The sequence below is a fragment of the Hyperoodon ampullatus genome (assembly GCF_949752795.1).
Source record: "Hyperoodon ampullatus genome assembly, chromosome: 9".
NCBI lineage: Eukaryota > Metazoa > Chordata > Mammalia > Artiodactyla > Ziphiidae > Hyperoodon > Hyperoodon ampullatus.
Genome location: NC_136922.1, coordinates 83577780 through 83594720, shown reverse-complemented (window position 1 = coordinate 83594720; position 16941 = coordinate 83577780). Strand labels below are relative to the sequence as shown.

Here is a 16941-nt window from a genome sequence, read left to right as displayed (position 1 = left end):
TGTTGAAAAATGATAAAGGGCTAAAAGGTGGCATGGAAGCAGGAATCCATGGAGGGAAACATGGAGGAAAAACAACATGTAAAGGAGGAACTGATAAGCAGTCAACAAGCAGATGTTTCATATTCATTTGCACATGTCACAGTTGAAAATATGGCACTATTGTTTGAGACACTGTTTTTTTATTATGTTTCTATAAATAATACTTATGGAGGATAATTGAAAACTAAAGACTACATTTTATTTAATAATACTCTACTTTAAAACATCTACTTTAAGAAATGTCTATGGGGCTTTAATAGAAAATTTATTTACTGGTCCAAATATGAAATTTAATATATATTTAATTATAAATACTCATTATAAATCTAATGTCTGTCCTGCCATATTTAGAGGATCTTGAGCTTCCTTACACTTGTCCTTTCCTACCCTTAGCAAAGCTGATAGTTCACTTATTGGTGTATGCTTTATTATTCTCTGAAGCTGGTTTGCACCATTCTCAATAAGTCCAAGGTTAAGGATTCAGACTTCACATGTGAACCAGCCCAGTTCTACATCCATAGCCCTTTGGTTTGACGCTTCATTTTGCTAACATGTGTCCTGGCTAAAAGGGGCCAAAAGGGAGACAGCAAATGGATCAGAGCAAACCCATTTCCATCTCCACTAATGAAAATACAGTGTAATGTCTCTGACCTGCCAGTGGGTCAGCAACCCTACAATTTCTACCTGACAGGAGAGACACTCAGGATTGTGATTTTTTTTCCAGAATGATACTAGACTATGACACTTTGAATGTGTTTCCTACAAGCATAAAATATATTTCCTTATGAACAAATATTTTGTGCCTATAGTTCTATGTGTGCATGTTCCTTATCAAAAAGGCTAAAAAAGGTGTGGCTGACTTTGAGAGAGCAGTACCATTATGTCTTTACTGTGTGAGGAATGGAGGAGGATTCAGAGAGTAAAATCAAGGCTAATTAGTAACAGCAATAGCTACTGTTTATGGATACTGTATGCCAGGTGCTGTGCCAAGATTTTACATACATTGCCTCCTTAAATTCATTTAGTTAAGTCCATGGACGTTTATAAATAGTGTGAGTGCCTTATCCTCAGTTGTACATTTCTTAAGTGGGGGAGGGATGCAGGGCAGAGCCCAGAGCTCTCATGCTCCCAAGTGGAGGCCATTGACTTTTTTTTTTTTTTTAATTGCGGTACGTGGGCCTCTCACCATTGTGGCCTCTCCTGTTGCAGAGCACAGGCTCTGGATGCGCAGGCTCAGCGGCCATGGCTCATGGGCCCAGCCGCTCTGCGGCATGTGGGATCTCCCCGGACTGGGGCACGAACCCGTGTACCCTGCATGGGCAGGTGGACTCTCAACCACTGCACCACCAGGGAAGCCCTGGCCATTGACTTTTAATTGTCATATTTATAGTTTAAAAGGTCATCATGTGGGGAATTCCCTGTTGGTCCAGTGGTTAAGACTCCTCACTTCCAGTGCAGGGGCGTGGGTTTGATCCCTGGGCCGGGAACCAAGATCCCACATGCCATGTGGCAAGGCCAAAGAAAATGATCATCATGTTTATCTATCCAAGAGTTTCTGTCCCAGCCTGGGTATTGATTTGAAGGGGTATGGGGCCCTCAAATTTTCATATACTGTCTAGCTTTAGAATCTGATTTATTGTTTTCCTCTTGAAACTACATGGGTTATTTCCTTTAAATGTCAAATTTAAGAGTAAGGATCCACACTGCCTCAAAGACCAGAAAATTCATGTATTCAGGCAATGTTCTAGGTGTTGAGTTTATAGCAGTGAACAAAACAGGTAAAAATCCCTGGACTCATGGAATTTTTATTCTAGTTAAGGGAAAGAGACAATATATAAATTAGTAAAATATATCGACTTTTATGCTAGAAAATAGATGTTGAGGAGTGAAATAAAGCTGGGGAAATAAATGCAGGTGGAGGGATGGGGGGTACAATTTTTAACTACATGTTTAGGAAAGGGTCTCACTGAGAAAGAACCATTCAGAAAGGAACACTTCCTGAACGAAGTGAAGGGTCAGTTCATCAAATATAAAAGCCCCAAAGCAGAAGCATGCTTGGTATCTTCTAAGATTAGCCAGGAGGCCAGTGTGATGAGAAGAGAATGAATGAGGGAAAGAGTAAAGCCAGATCAGTTCAGAGGACCTTGTAGGCCATTATAGGGACACCATCAATGTGAAGTCATTGTAGAGTTTTGAGGGTAGGGGTGACCGAACCCAATTTATGAATAATGGGATTAAATTCTAGCTACCTGTGTTAAAAATCAATCAGATGATCAGATAGAAGAGAGTAAGAGCAGAAGAGGAGAAACATATAGATGTCAACAGGACATCTATAGTGAAAATCCAAATAAGAGATGATGTTGGCCAGGACCGATGCAGTACCAGTGGGGGAAGTGGCAAATGACATATATGAACAAATTTTGAAGTAGAGTCAACAGGATTCAGTCACAGATAGAGTGTAAGAGAAGAGTCAAGGACAATTTCTATTTGTTTTCATCCCAACAACGGGAAAGATGGAATAAAGACAAGGAAGACCACTGGAAGAAGAAGTTTGGGAATGAAGATGGGATTCAGATGCTTGTAAGTTTTGGATCGTATATGTCAGACATCTAAGGGGAGCTACCCAGAGGCAACTGAGTTTCCTGAGGGAAGCCTGGAATTAGTCAGCATATTGTTTTTAAGGCAGGGCTACCTAACATAACTTGTGAGGCCCAATGAAAAATGAAAATGTAGGCTTCCTTATTCAGAAATTATTGAGAATTTCAAAACCCTGACAGAAGAACATTAAACCAAGAGTGAGGCCTTTCTGAGTGAAGGAGCCTGTGTACAGGCAGTGCACCCAGAAAGCTGGCCCTGCTTTAAGGCCATAATTCTGAATGTTATCATCAAGAGAGTAATGTAGCCAGATAGATAGATGATAGATAGATAGGCAGATAGATATCCAAGGACTGAGGTCTGGGATACTTCAAGGTAAAGATGTTAGAGAGAATGACGAGGATCCCTCAGAACTAACTGAGAAGGAGAAGCCAGCAAGGTATTTGAACTCGACAAAACAGAAACAATAATAAAATGTTTGATATGGACTTGGGATGCTTCATTAGTATCCAGGCTCAATCCAAAGAGCTGGTGGGGGTGCTGTGTGTTATCGCCTCTGGTGTCCCATTGCAAGGGAAGTTTTATTAGCTTGGATTGTTTCATGATAGGTTGATTTGAGGCTTTTACCACCCACAGGGCAACTCCAGTTTCTTTGAAAACTTCTCTATCTTTAAAAAAAAATTGTTTTAATCACTTCTAGTAATTAATGAGATTTTGAAATCCATTGGCTGAAGCCCTTCTGAAAAGGAGAAAATCCATTTGTGGAGGCAGGTGACACTTTGGCAGACACACAGATGAGGGAAGAGATAACAGAAGTAGAGAAAGGCAAAGGCAGGCTTTAAGTGTAAACGTAGCTTTCTCACTGGTCAGACTGTGTGAAGCAGCCAAACAGGACCTGGCTGACTGCAGCAAAAAGTGAGATGAAACCATCCAGGGCAAGGCAGAAATATTCAGGAATAAATAATCTGTTTCTTATCACATGGCACAAATCCGTTTGGGGTGTTAGGTTTCTTAACAGGTTACATTGGTTACATAGGGGTTGAAAACTCACCAGCTTGGATATCTGTGGAGTTCTGTGTGCAGGCAGCTGGTTGAAAGTAAAAGACTGACCTTTCTCCTGGAGTAATACAATCTCTTCCCTTCTTACTCTTCCTGGAGTCTTTAGTGATTCCAGGCCAGGACCTACATTCAGTAGATGCTGGATGTGCACAAATGACTCCTGCAGAGAAGGAAGAGGAAGCTGTTAATAGGTCCCAGAAAAGATGTCATGTTAATATACTCCATTGTGCCACCTCCTCCCTGGCTTAGCCAGAGATCATTTAAGTCTGCTTCACTGCATGTGACTGCTTCAGCTTCAAAATGTCCAGGGGCTGTGGAGGCATAGGAAGTGACAGGCTATCGACACTCCTCTTCCTCTAGGTACTAATATTTTGGAGTGACAAGGGGCAGAGGGTGGGGCATAAAAGAAGGATGGAAAAAAGAAGGTTACATTAATATATCCAGTACCACTGTCAGCATCTCTCAGTGGATTTATGTTTCTTATAGGGAGTTAATATAGTTTCCTTGTAATATAGTTACAGCATTTTGGTGAACTGTGACTTTGATACAGAGAACCAGTGCACTATTCTATTCCCTATCAGCAAATAGGAGTTGACTTTTGGGCAAAATCTTATCCTGCCTACTTTGAAGTGAGATTACAAAAGCATTTTCCTTGACATCATATAGTGAGAGCAGGGCTGTCAGCTCTGCACTAAACTGTCAACTTTGGATAACTGGCTCATAGGCCCCTCTCTTATTCTATATACCTGGAAGGATGCTTTGTTGGCAGCCTTTTAGATTCCAAGTTGTAGGGAAAATAATCTTTGTTGAGCTACTACTGTTTTGCACCTTTGAGACATTTTATAAAGATTATGTCATTCCACCTATAACCCTTCTATGAGAAAAGTATTATTTTCCCCCATTTCATAGGTAATAAATTAAAGGTCAGAGAGGAAAATAAGATCTCAACAACTGTTCAATTGCCAGGGAAGTTTTATTAGAGTTCAGATTGTCACTCGGTGGGTCGACTAGGGGCTTTTACCATCCACAGGCAACTCCAGAGTTTCTCTGTAAACTTCTTTATCTTTAAAAAGAATTTTAAGTGGCGGTGCTGGAATTCAAGCTCAGGTCTGCTTGAACATGTTTCTTCCTTACATGGTTCAAGCAATTAGAATATTCAACAGATATTAAAAAATCCATGAGTTTTTTGGAAACAAGTGCTCATTTTCAATCTTTTAATATAATCTTTCCGTTTCTTCTTAAATATGGGAGATACTGAAAATCCTGTAATCCATGATGCTAAGAAATTAACTTCTCTAGAAGGACAGTAGGTGGCATTTCATTTCTTTGCTTATTTTGCTCTTACTGCTTTCATTGAGGTTATAATATATATGACATTTTTATTTCATTAAATATTCAAAGAGGAACTTCAAAAACTCAGTCTACTCACAGTCTGAAGTCCTGTAACAAAGGCTTGGCCACTGTAAGGTTTTAGATTTTAGGGTATGATTTTTGTATAGATGCTTTTTATATATTAAACCCACATTAAAAATTTTCAGAAGCTTTTGTAAGAGAACACATAAGTAAGATCAGCATTATGCTGTAATTTGCAATCATAGTGTCTAATGGAGGACTTGGAACACTAAGCATAGTATTGTTTAATCCTAATGTCTATGTTTATTACATCTTCTTTTGAGTTGGTTTGCTAAAAGGATAGACTACAGTAATATATTTAATGTGGAAACTATCATTCCAGAATCTTCTTCATGCTTAATATTTAACAAAATCAAGTTTACTATATATTACAGAAATTATTCTGAATAAGGGGAGAAAATTATCATTTACATTTATGGTAGTGGATAAAATTTATAAGATTTTCAAACTAGAAAGGTATTTATGAATTATTTGGACTAGTATTATATGTTTTAGCAAGATCAACAGGTTAAGACATATAAAAAGAATCCAACTAATCAATGTGGATGTTCCCATCATTTCATGGCTATACCTCTGGAAGGTTTTTTTTTTTTTTTTTTTTTTTTGCGGTACGCGGGGCTCTCACTGTTGTGGCCTCTCCCGCTGCGGAGCACAGGCTCCGGACGCACAGGCTCAGTGGCCGTGGCTCACGGTCCCAGCCGCTCTGCAGCATGTGGGATCCTCCCGGACCGGAGCACGAACCTGTGTCCCCTGCATCGGCAGGCGGACTCTCAACCACTGCGCCACCAGGGAAGCCCTTGTTTGGTTTCTGTTTGTTTTTTAAGTTAAAGTGACTTGGCTGGGGCTGACTGGGACAAAACTGATGGTTACCTATTTGAGTGGCTTTGGAATATTTATGTGTGGTTTGCATTTGGCTCTATCCTTTCCTTATCCTTACATCCTTTCTCTGCAGCCCATTTTCTGCATAGCCTTTCTGCAGCAATGCTAGCTGCATAATTAGTAGGAATTCAAAGAGGATTAACTATCGCATAAGAAGCTTCTGAGTATTCATAATAATAAGTTGCTTAAAACTAGGTGGCAAAGCTTAGGGAGGTTCATGTGGTTTAAAGGCACATATTCACATTTTATCAGGACCTTCTTAATTGTAGTAGATTAGTTCTCTCAAATTTAACATGAGTTTTCACTCGTTGGCAGGTAGCCTGAGAGGTCATGACATGCAGTAATTTATCACTTTGCCGAGGGATGTATTTGAATCACGTCTCTACTGAGGATGGTATGCGTGAGCCCAACCTAGAATCTGGATTCATACCTCATCTCTTTGTGTTTCTTGCTTAAAATGTCATCAACCCTGATGTCCATTTGACAGAGTGGAAAATTATGGAAAGCATATTCTGTATGATTTGTATAAATTAAGGGTTTCTTGAAGATCTTCATATACTTAAAAATAATGAGTGGTATCTGAGTAATTATTGTGTGATTTCTTAGAGGTATATAAGAAGAAATGTAGATTATAGACGCTAAGGAAGTTTATACCTTGGTTGTGCATTTCTTATGAATTATTACAAACTTCATATAAATTATTATAATCACATAGTTACACATTAGCAAGTGCTCCATTGTATTTATTTTTTAATGCACTAGTGCTTAGAAGTAAAATAAGGACATTACAATCAAGATTTATCATGGAGGACTTCCTGGAGGAGGTGAACTTTGAAACAAATCGATCCTAAATATCAACTTGTTGAAGGGTGTTCCTATACTCACGATAGGGTCTTAAGCAAATGACAGCCTTAGTGGTAGATAAATTGAACAGTAAACTCAGTAATCCACAGGATATGATTTCTCAGACAAGGACAGTCTTTTTACTAGTGCCTGAGGTTCTCTTCATGTTTCAGACAGTTTCTCACCTCAAGGCTTTGTCATCTGTTAAGAGAAACAGTCTCCCCTAGGAAAAGGAAGCCATAAGGCTGATTCAGGTATTTACTCTTGAAGGTAAATATATTTCGAGTCTTTATTAAAAAGGACACAATTAGTTTGGGGATTGCTGGATGCAATCTGACAACTTTACATTTTCAGAGGTATCATTAGAATGAACAGACATTAATGAAGGTCATGGAGCTGATAAAGGGATCTCTTCATTATCTTAAAACATGGCTACCGGGCTTCCCTGCTGGCGCAGTGGTTGAGAGTCCGCCTGCCGATGCAGGGGACATGGGTTCGTGCCCCAGTCTGGGAAGATCCCACATGCCGCGGAGCGGCTAGGCCCGTGAGCCATGGCCACTGAGCCTGCGCGTCCGGAGCCTGTGCTCCACAACAGGAGAGGCCACAACAGTGAGAGGCCTGCATACTGCAAAAAACAAAAACAAAAACATGGCTACCTTGTAACCTCAGTATTCCAAGTTATTTGGGAGGAATTATATTTTGAGCTCAGGACATGAAAAATGTAAACAGATCAAAGGTTTTATTTTTAAAGAGGTGAAATATTCATACAATGGAATATTGTTGACTCTTTTTAAAAAAAGAAGGAAATCCTGCCATTTGTGACAACATGGATGAACCTGGAGGATATTATACTAAGTGAAATTAGTCAGATACAGAAAGACAAATACTGCATGATCTTACTTATATGTGTAATCTAAATATGTGTAATCTAAAATAGTCAGACTCGGGGCTTCCCTGGTGGCGCAGTGGTTGAGAGTCCGCCTGCCGATGCAGGGGACACGGGTTCGTGCCCCGGTTTGGGAGGATCCCACATACCGTGCAGCGGCTGGGCCCGTGAGCCATGGCCGCTGAGCCTGTGTGTCCGGAGCCTGTGCTCCGCAACAGGAGAGACCACAACTGTGAGAGGCCCGCGTATCGCAAAAAACAAAAACAAAACAAACAAACAAACAAAAAATAGTCAGACTCATAGAAGCAGAGAGAAGAATAGTGGTTACCAGGGGCAGGGGGAAGGGGAACTGGGGAGATATTGGTCAAAAGGTACAAACTTCCAGTTATGCAAGATGAATATGTGACTACAGTTAACAATAATGTATTGTTTACTTGAAATTTGTGAAGAGAGGAGACCTTAAGCATTCTCACCACAAAAAAATAAAACAAAATAAAATAAAAGAATGAAAGAAATAAAATGGTTACTATGTGATGGATATGTTAATTAACTTGATTGAGATGATCATTTCATAATATATGTTTATCAAAACATCAAGTTTTGATAAAACCTTAAATATATACAATTTCTATTTTTTGATTATACCTCAATAACATTGGGGAAGAAAAAAAGATTAAAATACTGTCATGTTTGTTTTCATAACATAATGAAAAAAGCTAAAGCAGTGATTTTAGGTTTGACTTTTTCAGTTCATTAACCTCTAGATTGCAGGAAGAAAAATCTTCCAGAGGGACTTCTCTTTGTAAGTACCAGAGCAGTCAATTTCAGTGAAATAAGGATAAGGAATGAGCACAGGGGGAGAATTTTTCAAAACCCAGATGTCAGGACCCATCCCCAAAGGGCATATTTCAATCTTGGAAGGAGGAAGTCTTACGTATTTTCTAAAAGCACCCACATTTATTTTGATCTGATACAATCATCTAGAAACCCTCTGAAATTATCCTTTAGGAGGGCTATTAAAAAATATCAGGCCCTTATGGCATGCTTGTGATTTATCAGGTTTGGAAGCTGGAATTAAGTAATTATGTGAAGATGCAAACACTCGCATTATTCAAGCAATGGTGTGCAATAGTGATGATCTGGACTATTTCACTCCCACTCTATTTCCACTATATATAATTTACCTTCTAGGTTAGGTTTATTGTTGAAAGAATAACATTTGACCTTGTGATACCTCCCTGAATAAGGTTTGTGTGACATAAAATGTTAGTCTTTTGCTAGACTGATTTTGCTCCCTTCCTTATATATGCTTAATTATAATCTAAAGAGGAAACTAAGCTCCATCAGCTTGTTTGTTTTTGTTTGTTTTAAAAAATTGGGCTTCATAGGGCTTCCCTGGAGGCGCAGTGGTTGAGAGTCCACCTGCCGATGCAGGGGACACTGGTTCGTGCCCCGGTCTGGGAAGATCCCACATGCTGCGGAGTGGCTGGGCCCGTGAGCTATGGCTGCTGAGCCTGCGCGTCCGGAGCCTGTGCTCCGCAACGGGAGAGGCCACAACAGTGAGAGCTCTGCGTACCGCAAAAAAAAAAAAAAAAAATTGGGCTTCATAAACAATACAACTTTACCCACATTTGCAGGTGGGGATAAAGGAATGTTTGACTATAATTAAGGACAGTCTTAATAAGTACCTTCTAATGCACCGTTAGCAGAGAAGCTGGAATAATTTCAGAAAACGGTTATATTATTTGCTTTATCTTAGGTCAGGCTTACCAACATTGATTCTATGTTCTTTTTTCCTTCTTCAGATGTACATCCAGACAACAACACTTACTGTCTCCATGAGTTTAAGTGCTTCGGTGTCTCTGGGCATGCTCTACATGCCCAAGGTTTATATTATAATTTTTCATCCAGAGCAGAATGTTCAAAAACGCAAGAGGAGCTTCAAAGCTGTGGTGACAGCTGCCACCATGCAAAGCAAACTGATCCAAAAAGGAAATGACAGACCAAATGGCGAGGTGAAAAGCGAACTCTGTGAGAGTCTTGAAACCAACAGTAAGTCATCCGTAGACTTTCCGATGGTCAAGAGCGGGAGCACTTCCTGATAGATGTACGTTGAACATTCTTCTACTGGTCTTGGGGACTGTGCTACGTGGTTCCAGGGGCCTGGTGGTACTCGCACACCATGAGACCATCACAGCAGTTAGAACCATTTGGTTAGAACCAAACGATTTCAAGGCAAGTGACTCCTCTCCAGAGCGTGAACATAAACACGAAATCTCTTTTACAAAGTGTGACACTCAAGTCTCTCTTTTGAGGCACTACAGAGCTTGAAGCTTGGAACTATGCTCCATTTATAAAATTATCCTTTAGCTCTTAGGAACTACTCTCCAATCTTTGTCAGTTCAATACTGGTCGCTCTTCATAGAATTAATAGTTAACTAGTATTTATGAAGCATGCTAACAAAGATCTTACACAAATAAATGATACGTTATTCGGATATTTGGGGAAATGAGAAAACTAGTTAGCCAACATGTTAGGTTAAGTCATAGTCTATATTTGTTTCCCCAAAGTGATCCCCTTCTTTGGTTTCCCTTGATTTCCCTTCTTGGATATATTAAGATCATTAGAGCTCTTCTCTGAAAGCCCCATGACCCTGAAAATAGGACCCCTTCTACAGCCACCACTCCACTTTTCCTTTCCTCACCTATTATCTTCTCTATAATCATCCCTGAAGAAACACATAACAACATACTGGTACCAAACTAAGCCAGCAGAGTTTAACCGAGCTGTTCAAGTCCATCTTGGACTCTATGGAAGAGTAGCAAATAGATTGAAGGTATGTATTGCAAAATACCAGAAAGCTGAATACAGTGAAAAAAATTTATGTGTGTGTGTGTGTGTGTGTGTGTGTGTGTGTGTGTATAACCTATACATTACGAGATTCTGTAGATGGTTCAAAAAGAAAAAAAAAAAGCTAAGGTCCTTGTGTTAGAGTGGCTTCCTGTCTTTTGGGAATATAACACAGGCATTTAATAATTAAGGATAAAACCCTATGCAAAAGTGCCCTCTTCCTCTCGGATTCTGCCAGAAGGCTGTATCTCCTTTTCTCTGTACTTTTGACATGAAATACAGAGAAGATGGAGATGACTTTATCTGATTTAATTATTATAACAACTTATAGTCTTCACTAGATTCACAAACCTTCCCTTGCATCAAGAGTTCCAGATGAACACTGTCTACTCTAATGCCCCACATGCAGAACTATCCTTAGAAGATAAGTATTGATTAATTAAACTTACTGGCTTCAATTACTATCAGACTTCTTGGAATGACTGGCTAGGTCCTCTAGGAAGATGACCTTCAGCTCGTAAATATCAAATTTAGTTACTTGCAGAGAAAGAAGCCTTTTAAGAATTTCACAGACATTCCCCACATATTTACTCTTCTGCAAACATGAAATCTTGAGGAGGTGCAAGAGAAGGCACAATAAGGATGGGTTTTAGTATCAAATAGTTATAATCATCTCTGATTATAGATAAGCAATTGACTAATAGTGGGGCTATCTGGGCTCCTAGCAAAGGTTGTGCTGTAACTACTCTCAAAGGCAGCAGTGTAGAATGCTTGTGATTTCAGGGCAGATTTTTATTTGTTTCTTCTGCCTTGAAATCATCAGTGCAGGAAGTTAAAACCTAATGTAGGATGCCAATAAACTACTTTTGGCCAGTGATACACTTTGAACACTGGCACTTCTCAGTATGACTCACCAGAGTCTATAGTTGTACTTGGTTTTTAGCAGCAATCCAGAAAACCTTATATAATATGGTTGCAAATGGAAACAACCAAATGTACACTGAAATAAATACCAGTTATCCTGGACTCACCTCTGAAATGTGGTAAGGAAAAAAATCAGTAAACTTTTTCCACCCCTTTAAAAAATAAGTTAGCTCCCTAAAGGGAAAATTTGCTGTATTGATAAAGACTAATCCCATGCTACAGAAATAAGTCTCATACATTTTGTTTTCCTTTTATTATTTTCTGTTGATGTTGAAATGGAAATTTCATAGCATGTGTACGTTTCCTTCTTTTCTCTGAAAATAAGAATGAAAGATTACAAATGTGAAGGCTGTATGGTGGCTAAGCCTGTAATATTCTGGAGGAGTTGAATGCTCACCTTTGGAAGGTAAAAGAAAGTTAAGAAGGTGAATCAAGATAAAGTCAATTATGACCTCAAAGAAGGTTAAACTGTACTTTGGGGATTTTACTGTAGTATTCGTCTTTTACAGGAGTGGTTTGGGTTGAATAAATTAGGCTCAGATAAAGTGATTATAGTTTACACATTCAGGACAGACAGAGTAGGAAATCCTCACACATCCTTCTGCAATCCCACTCCTGGTAACCATTGTTAGCCTTTGTTCACTTAAGGACTAGCTACAATGTACCCCTTGTGTGCTTGTTCCCTTTACCACATGCACCAGTGATTTGAATGGAAAAAGTAAAAAGTCTTCCAAAATCACAAACTCTCTAAAACTACCAAAAACTTGAAGAGCTTAAATGCAATGTTTTTCTTCTAAAAGTGTGTGTCATGTCTTTAGAAGTATAATTGAATATTGGAAAGCTTTTGCCATTCAACTCTCTGTAACTAGTACCTTGCCTCCTCAGATTTAAAATACCTCCTTTCAAAACCAGTGGAGCCTATTCTCAATCAAACCAGGGCTAGTTAATCCACTGGAACAGTATCCACGTTGCCGCATCCTCATACTTTCTGCTACCAGACTTTTGATAAATCACCATTACTACAATGACTTGACAATGATGTACAAGACAGTGTTTTTGTAAACTATAAATCACTATATAAAGGTAAATGTATCATTGCTCCCATGAAAATATAGATTGGTCTGTGAGTAACAAAAAAGAAGAAAAAATTCAAAAACTAGTTTTTTAGCATCCCCTTTTTTAAAGATTTGGTTTTTTTGAGTGGACCATTTTTTTAAAAGTCTTTATCGAATTTGTTACAATATTGCTTCTGTTTTATGTTTTGGTTGTTTGGCCCCGAGGCATGTGGGATCTTAGCTCCCCGACCAGAGATTGAACCCATACTCCCTGCATTGGAAGGTGAAGTCTTAACCACTGGACCGCCAGGGAAGTCCCTCCCTTTTTTTAATATGTGGAGGATTTTGATAATTACAGCTACTGTGCTACACTCAGGATTTTTTTTCTGACCAATTAACTGTATTTATGATATGCATGCAATGTTTTTCTTTCATAGCCATGGAGTTCTACAAGTCCATCATTCTTAGAAATTTCATCTTAAAGATGACTTGTTAATGCCAGAAATTCTGATCACATATCTGGTACACAGAATAAATAAAAGCAATGTGAAGCTGGAAGGGAGACCAAATGACTCCATGTTAATGACTGAATTTGCAGAATACTACATTTCACACATAAAAAGGTCAAGTGTTGTTTCATACAAGTGTGGAAAGAGAGTTAGAAACAAAGTTGATACACATGAATTTCATCAACGGTACCCAATTAACGAATGCTGTAACACGGTATTCCTTAAGCTCTATTCATGCATAATTCATGAAAACAGCTGCTTCTGGAGGTAGATCTCCTTTCTCTAGCTTATGAACACAGTGTGGTGTGCACAGGAAATTCATTGTTGCTGTATTCAAGCCTGATTTTCACATAAGCATATTCATCAGCAGAAGTATTACATTAGCTTATATGTACATCTCTGATCCCTGTTGTTCTGTAACACTTCTGGGATAAAGGTAAAAGTATCACTGCTGCCATGAAAATATGCAGACATACCTCGTTCTACTGTGCTTCACTCTACTGCATTTCCCAGATACTGCATTTTTTTCAAAAGTGAGCATTTCTGGCAACCTGCATTGTCAGATGATGCTTAGCATTTTTTAGCAATAAAGTATTTTTGTCTAATTTAGGTATGTACATTGTGTTTTTAGGCATAATGCTATCACACACTTAGACTACTGGATAGTGTAAACATAACTTTTATATGCACTGAGAAACAAAAAAATTTCATGTGACTTGCTTTATTGTGATATTCACTTTATTGCAGTGGTCTGGAACCTAACCCACAAAATCTAGACTGGTCTGTGATTAATAGAAAAGATAAGACTTAAAATTCAAAAATTCTATTATTTTAGCATCCATCTTTCTTTCTTCTTGGAAGATAAAAAGGAAGATTCTTGCAAGATATCTGCCATTCACATCATTTCAATGTTGACTAAATTATGTTTTCAAAGCCTTACATCCTTTTTCTAATCAGAAAAATTAAGATTACTTTCTTTTTGTAAATTACAGTCTTAGTTCTCAATAGAATTCTACTTCTTTTTCCCTGGAGGTTACTTCTAAGAGTTCAAACAATGAAATATGAATTTCTAAAGAGCTTTAGAGTCTTAAAGTTGGAATGATCCTTGAAGATTAACATCTGAATATCATCTTCGTTAAGGTCTTTTAGCTCTTGTTCCTCTGTTACAACCATAATTTTTCTTTCTAGCTATCTGCAAACTTGATAGATATTTCTCACATTTTTAGTTACTGTTAAATATACTGAATAGGGCAGGAAGTTGAGCAATCTTTTAAAGGGTCGTCTTTCTAACTCATAATTTTTCTCCATCTTGTCTACAAAGATCATATGAAAGTCTTTCAAAAGCATAGTTAAAGCACAGATTTTATTTTCTTAGAATATATTTAGAGGCAAATGAGAGCATTATATAAATTAGAAATAAAAAATTAAAAAATAAAGACCATAAAAATCACGGTATTTCACTTCACACCAAACCAAAGGTAACAGACACCCTACCTTTTAGAAGCGTAAATAGAAAAGTAACATTCCATATGGACTCTCTTAAGACAACAGCCATTCCCCACAAATCTACTGTGCCTCCATCCTCACAAAAACCCAATGTTGTGGATTATGGACCAGTGATGAAGCTGAGGCCCCATAACCTGGTTCAGTGACTTTTTTTTCACTCATTTTGTAGAGAAGAGAATGCAATTTAAAACCAAGTCTATTGGTGTACAGCAGAAACTAACATAGTAGTGTGAAGCAATTATACTCCAATAAAGATCTATTAAAAAAAAAAGTCTAAGATCTACTTCCTTTCCACTGTCCCTCAATAATAACCTAATGTGAGCAACATAGAAAGATAAGCAGATATGTCCCACCTGTTTTTGGCATGAAGCTCATAATATTCAATGAAATAAAAAAACAGCAAAAACCTCTACAGCTAGCACTTCCTGAGCTACCTGTATTAATTTTAGTGACTGTGGACTTTGTCTGATCCTGGTCTCCGGTAAGAACTTGTCTGGTCAATTACCAGTATTCATGTACACTACAATGGAATGAGTCTAACTGCCAATTATTTCAGAGAAGAAACATTACAATTTCCTTATTCAATGTTCAAAAGTGAATTATTCTCTAAAAATCTATTTCACCCTGAATTGGATTTATATAGTGAAATACATACATGTTTTGCACTTTTTCTTCTTTCTTCTTATGATTTTTCATTCCAGAGTTCCACTGAAAAATAAGATATCATTTTTGAATTTTAAAACAGAGATTTATTCCATCACATCTTTCAAAAATGCAAAGTAATTATTTGGATTTAGATTTGTATTTCTGGAAATTTAAGTATGTATATAAATTTGACTTAGAATATTTTCTTGTTCATACTTTTCTAATAATCTTACAATAATGGGTTTAGTTCATGATAAGTTGGTACCAGAACAATTAAATATTCATTTCCTTCTTTGAGTCTTTATTTATTTTTTAAACATCTCCATCTGTATCCTTTGGATGAAACCAGACCATAAATATGTGTTGGCAATACACATTGATATTTTACTGTGTTCACTTCTAGAGTCTAAGAGTACTATTTTTAAATGGAAGATATATTCATTCTCAAAGCATGACTAATTATAATGACTAACTCTTTCTTGGTCATCAAATTAGACTCAAAGAATTGAGGTCTTTAATGTGGGTTGTAAAAAAAAAAATCTTTTTTCATTTTGCAGGATAGAGAATTTCATCTGTTCTTTCATTTTTTATATTGTAAATCTCTGTTAGTCAAAATGCACATTTAAATTGAATTTCACCTAAATATATTAAAGACCAGGGCATTCACATTTTTAGTTTTCTTCCAAATGTCTACACTATAAATGAGACTATGGTTTTACAGATTAAAAATTCTGCTGCATTTTTATTTCTACAATTGTTAAAATCCTACTACACTGTTTAAAATAATAAGTAACAGGTTGTAAAGACCACATATCATAAAAAGTCATTGCAATATTTGAATTTTAAAATCATTTTAACAAACTAATTTATTATTCTGTACTATAATTTGTCTTAATTTGTCTTAACAGCTTCCTCTACCAAGACGACATATATCAGCTACAGCAATCATTCAATCTGAAACAGGGAAATGATACAATATGAAGAAATGTGGTATGCGATCTTAAACAATGAACGTGACACCACCAACACTCACTCCTGGAGATCTCTGTAGACTACAATCAATCAATCAAATCAATAGTCAACCTTATAAGGAACAAAAAGTAGGCACAAGCCAAAAGTATCAATAACAGGGAGTGAAGAAACCCATTTTATATAATACAACCAATGAGTGTCAAGCTAAAGTATTGCTTACTCATGAGCAGTTAAAAAAAAATCACAAAAGGAAAACTAATGTTAGCTTGTGGAAAAAAAATGCTGTTGAAATAAACCATGTCTGATGTTATTCTTGTAAGTATTTTTCTGTGATTGTGAGAACTCCTGTTCCTGTCCCACATTGTTCAACTTGTATAAGACAATGAGTCTGTTTCTTGTAATGGCTGACCAGATTGAAGCCCTGGGTTGTGCTAAAAATAAATGCAATGGTTGACGCATGCAATTTTTTATACAAATAATTTATTTCTAATAATAAAGGAATGTTTTGCAAATGTTGAGAGTTGTTTCGTTCCAGTTTTAAAGCCAGGGAAAACTCTTTCCAGTTGGCACTGCTGCTGTTATTTAACTGCTGCTGTAAAAGTCCTGCTGTGCCAAGAAACTACTATTTCCTCGAGGAATGTCTTTTTGTACGTTTGCGTGTATGTGAAGAACACGGTCTTTCATTTCTATATGGAAATATTATTTGTGTAAGATTTTTGTGAATATTTCAAGATTTATCTGGTAGCTTTTCATAGTAATTGCTTC

The 16941-nt window shown here is 37.5% G+C and overlaps 1 protein-coding gene across 3 annotated transcripts in view; it reads left to right on the top strand.

Moving 5' to 3' along the window:
• GRM8 (glutamate metabotropic receptor 8) overlaps positions 1-16162 on the top strand; it is a gene marked incomplete at both ends in the record, with an annotated part of 756700 nt that extends 740538 nt beyond the window's left edge. For all 3 annotated transcript variants that reach the window (XM_079711601.1, XM_079711602.1, XM_079711600.1), the window contains 2 exons: positions 9520-9766; positions 16113-16162. In XM_079711601.1, coding sequence (XP_079567727.1) covers positions 9520-9766; positions 16113-16162 — 297 coding nt within the window. The remainder of the gene's footprint in view (positions 1-9519; positions 9767-16112) is intronic.
• Positions 16163-16941: the final 779 nt, after the last annotated feature.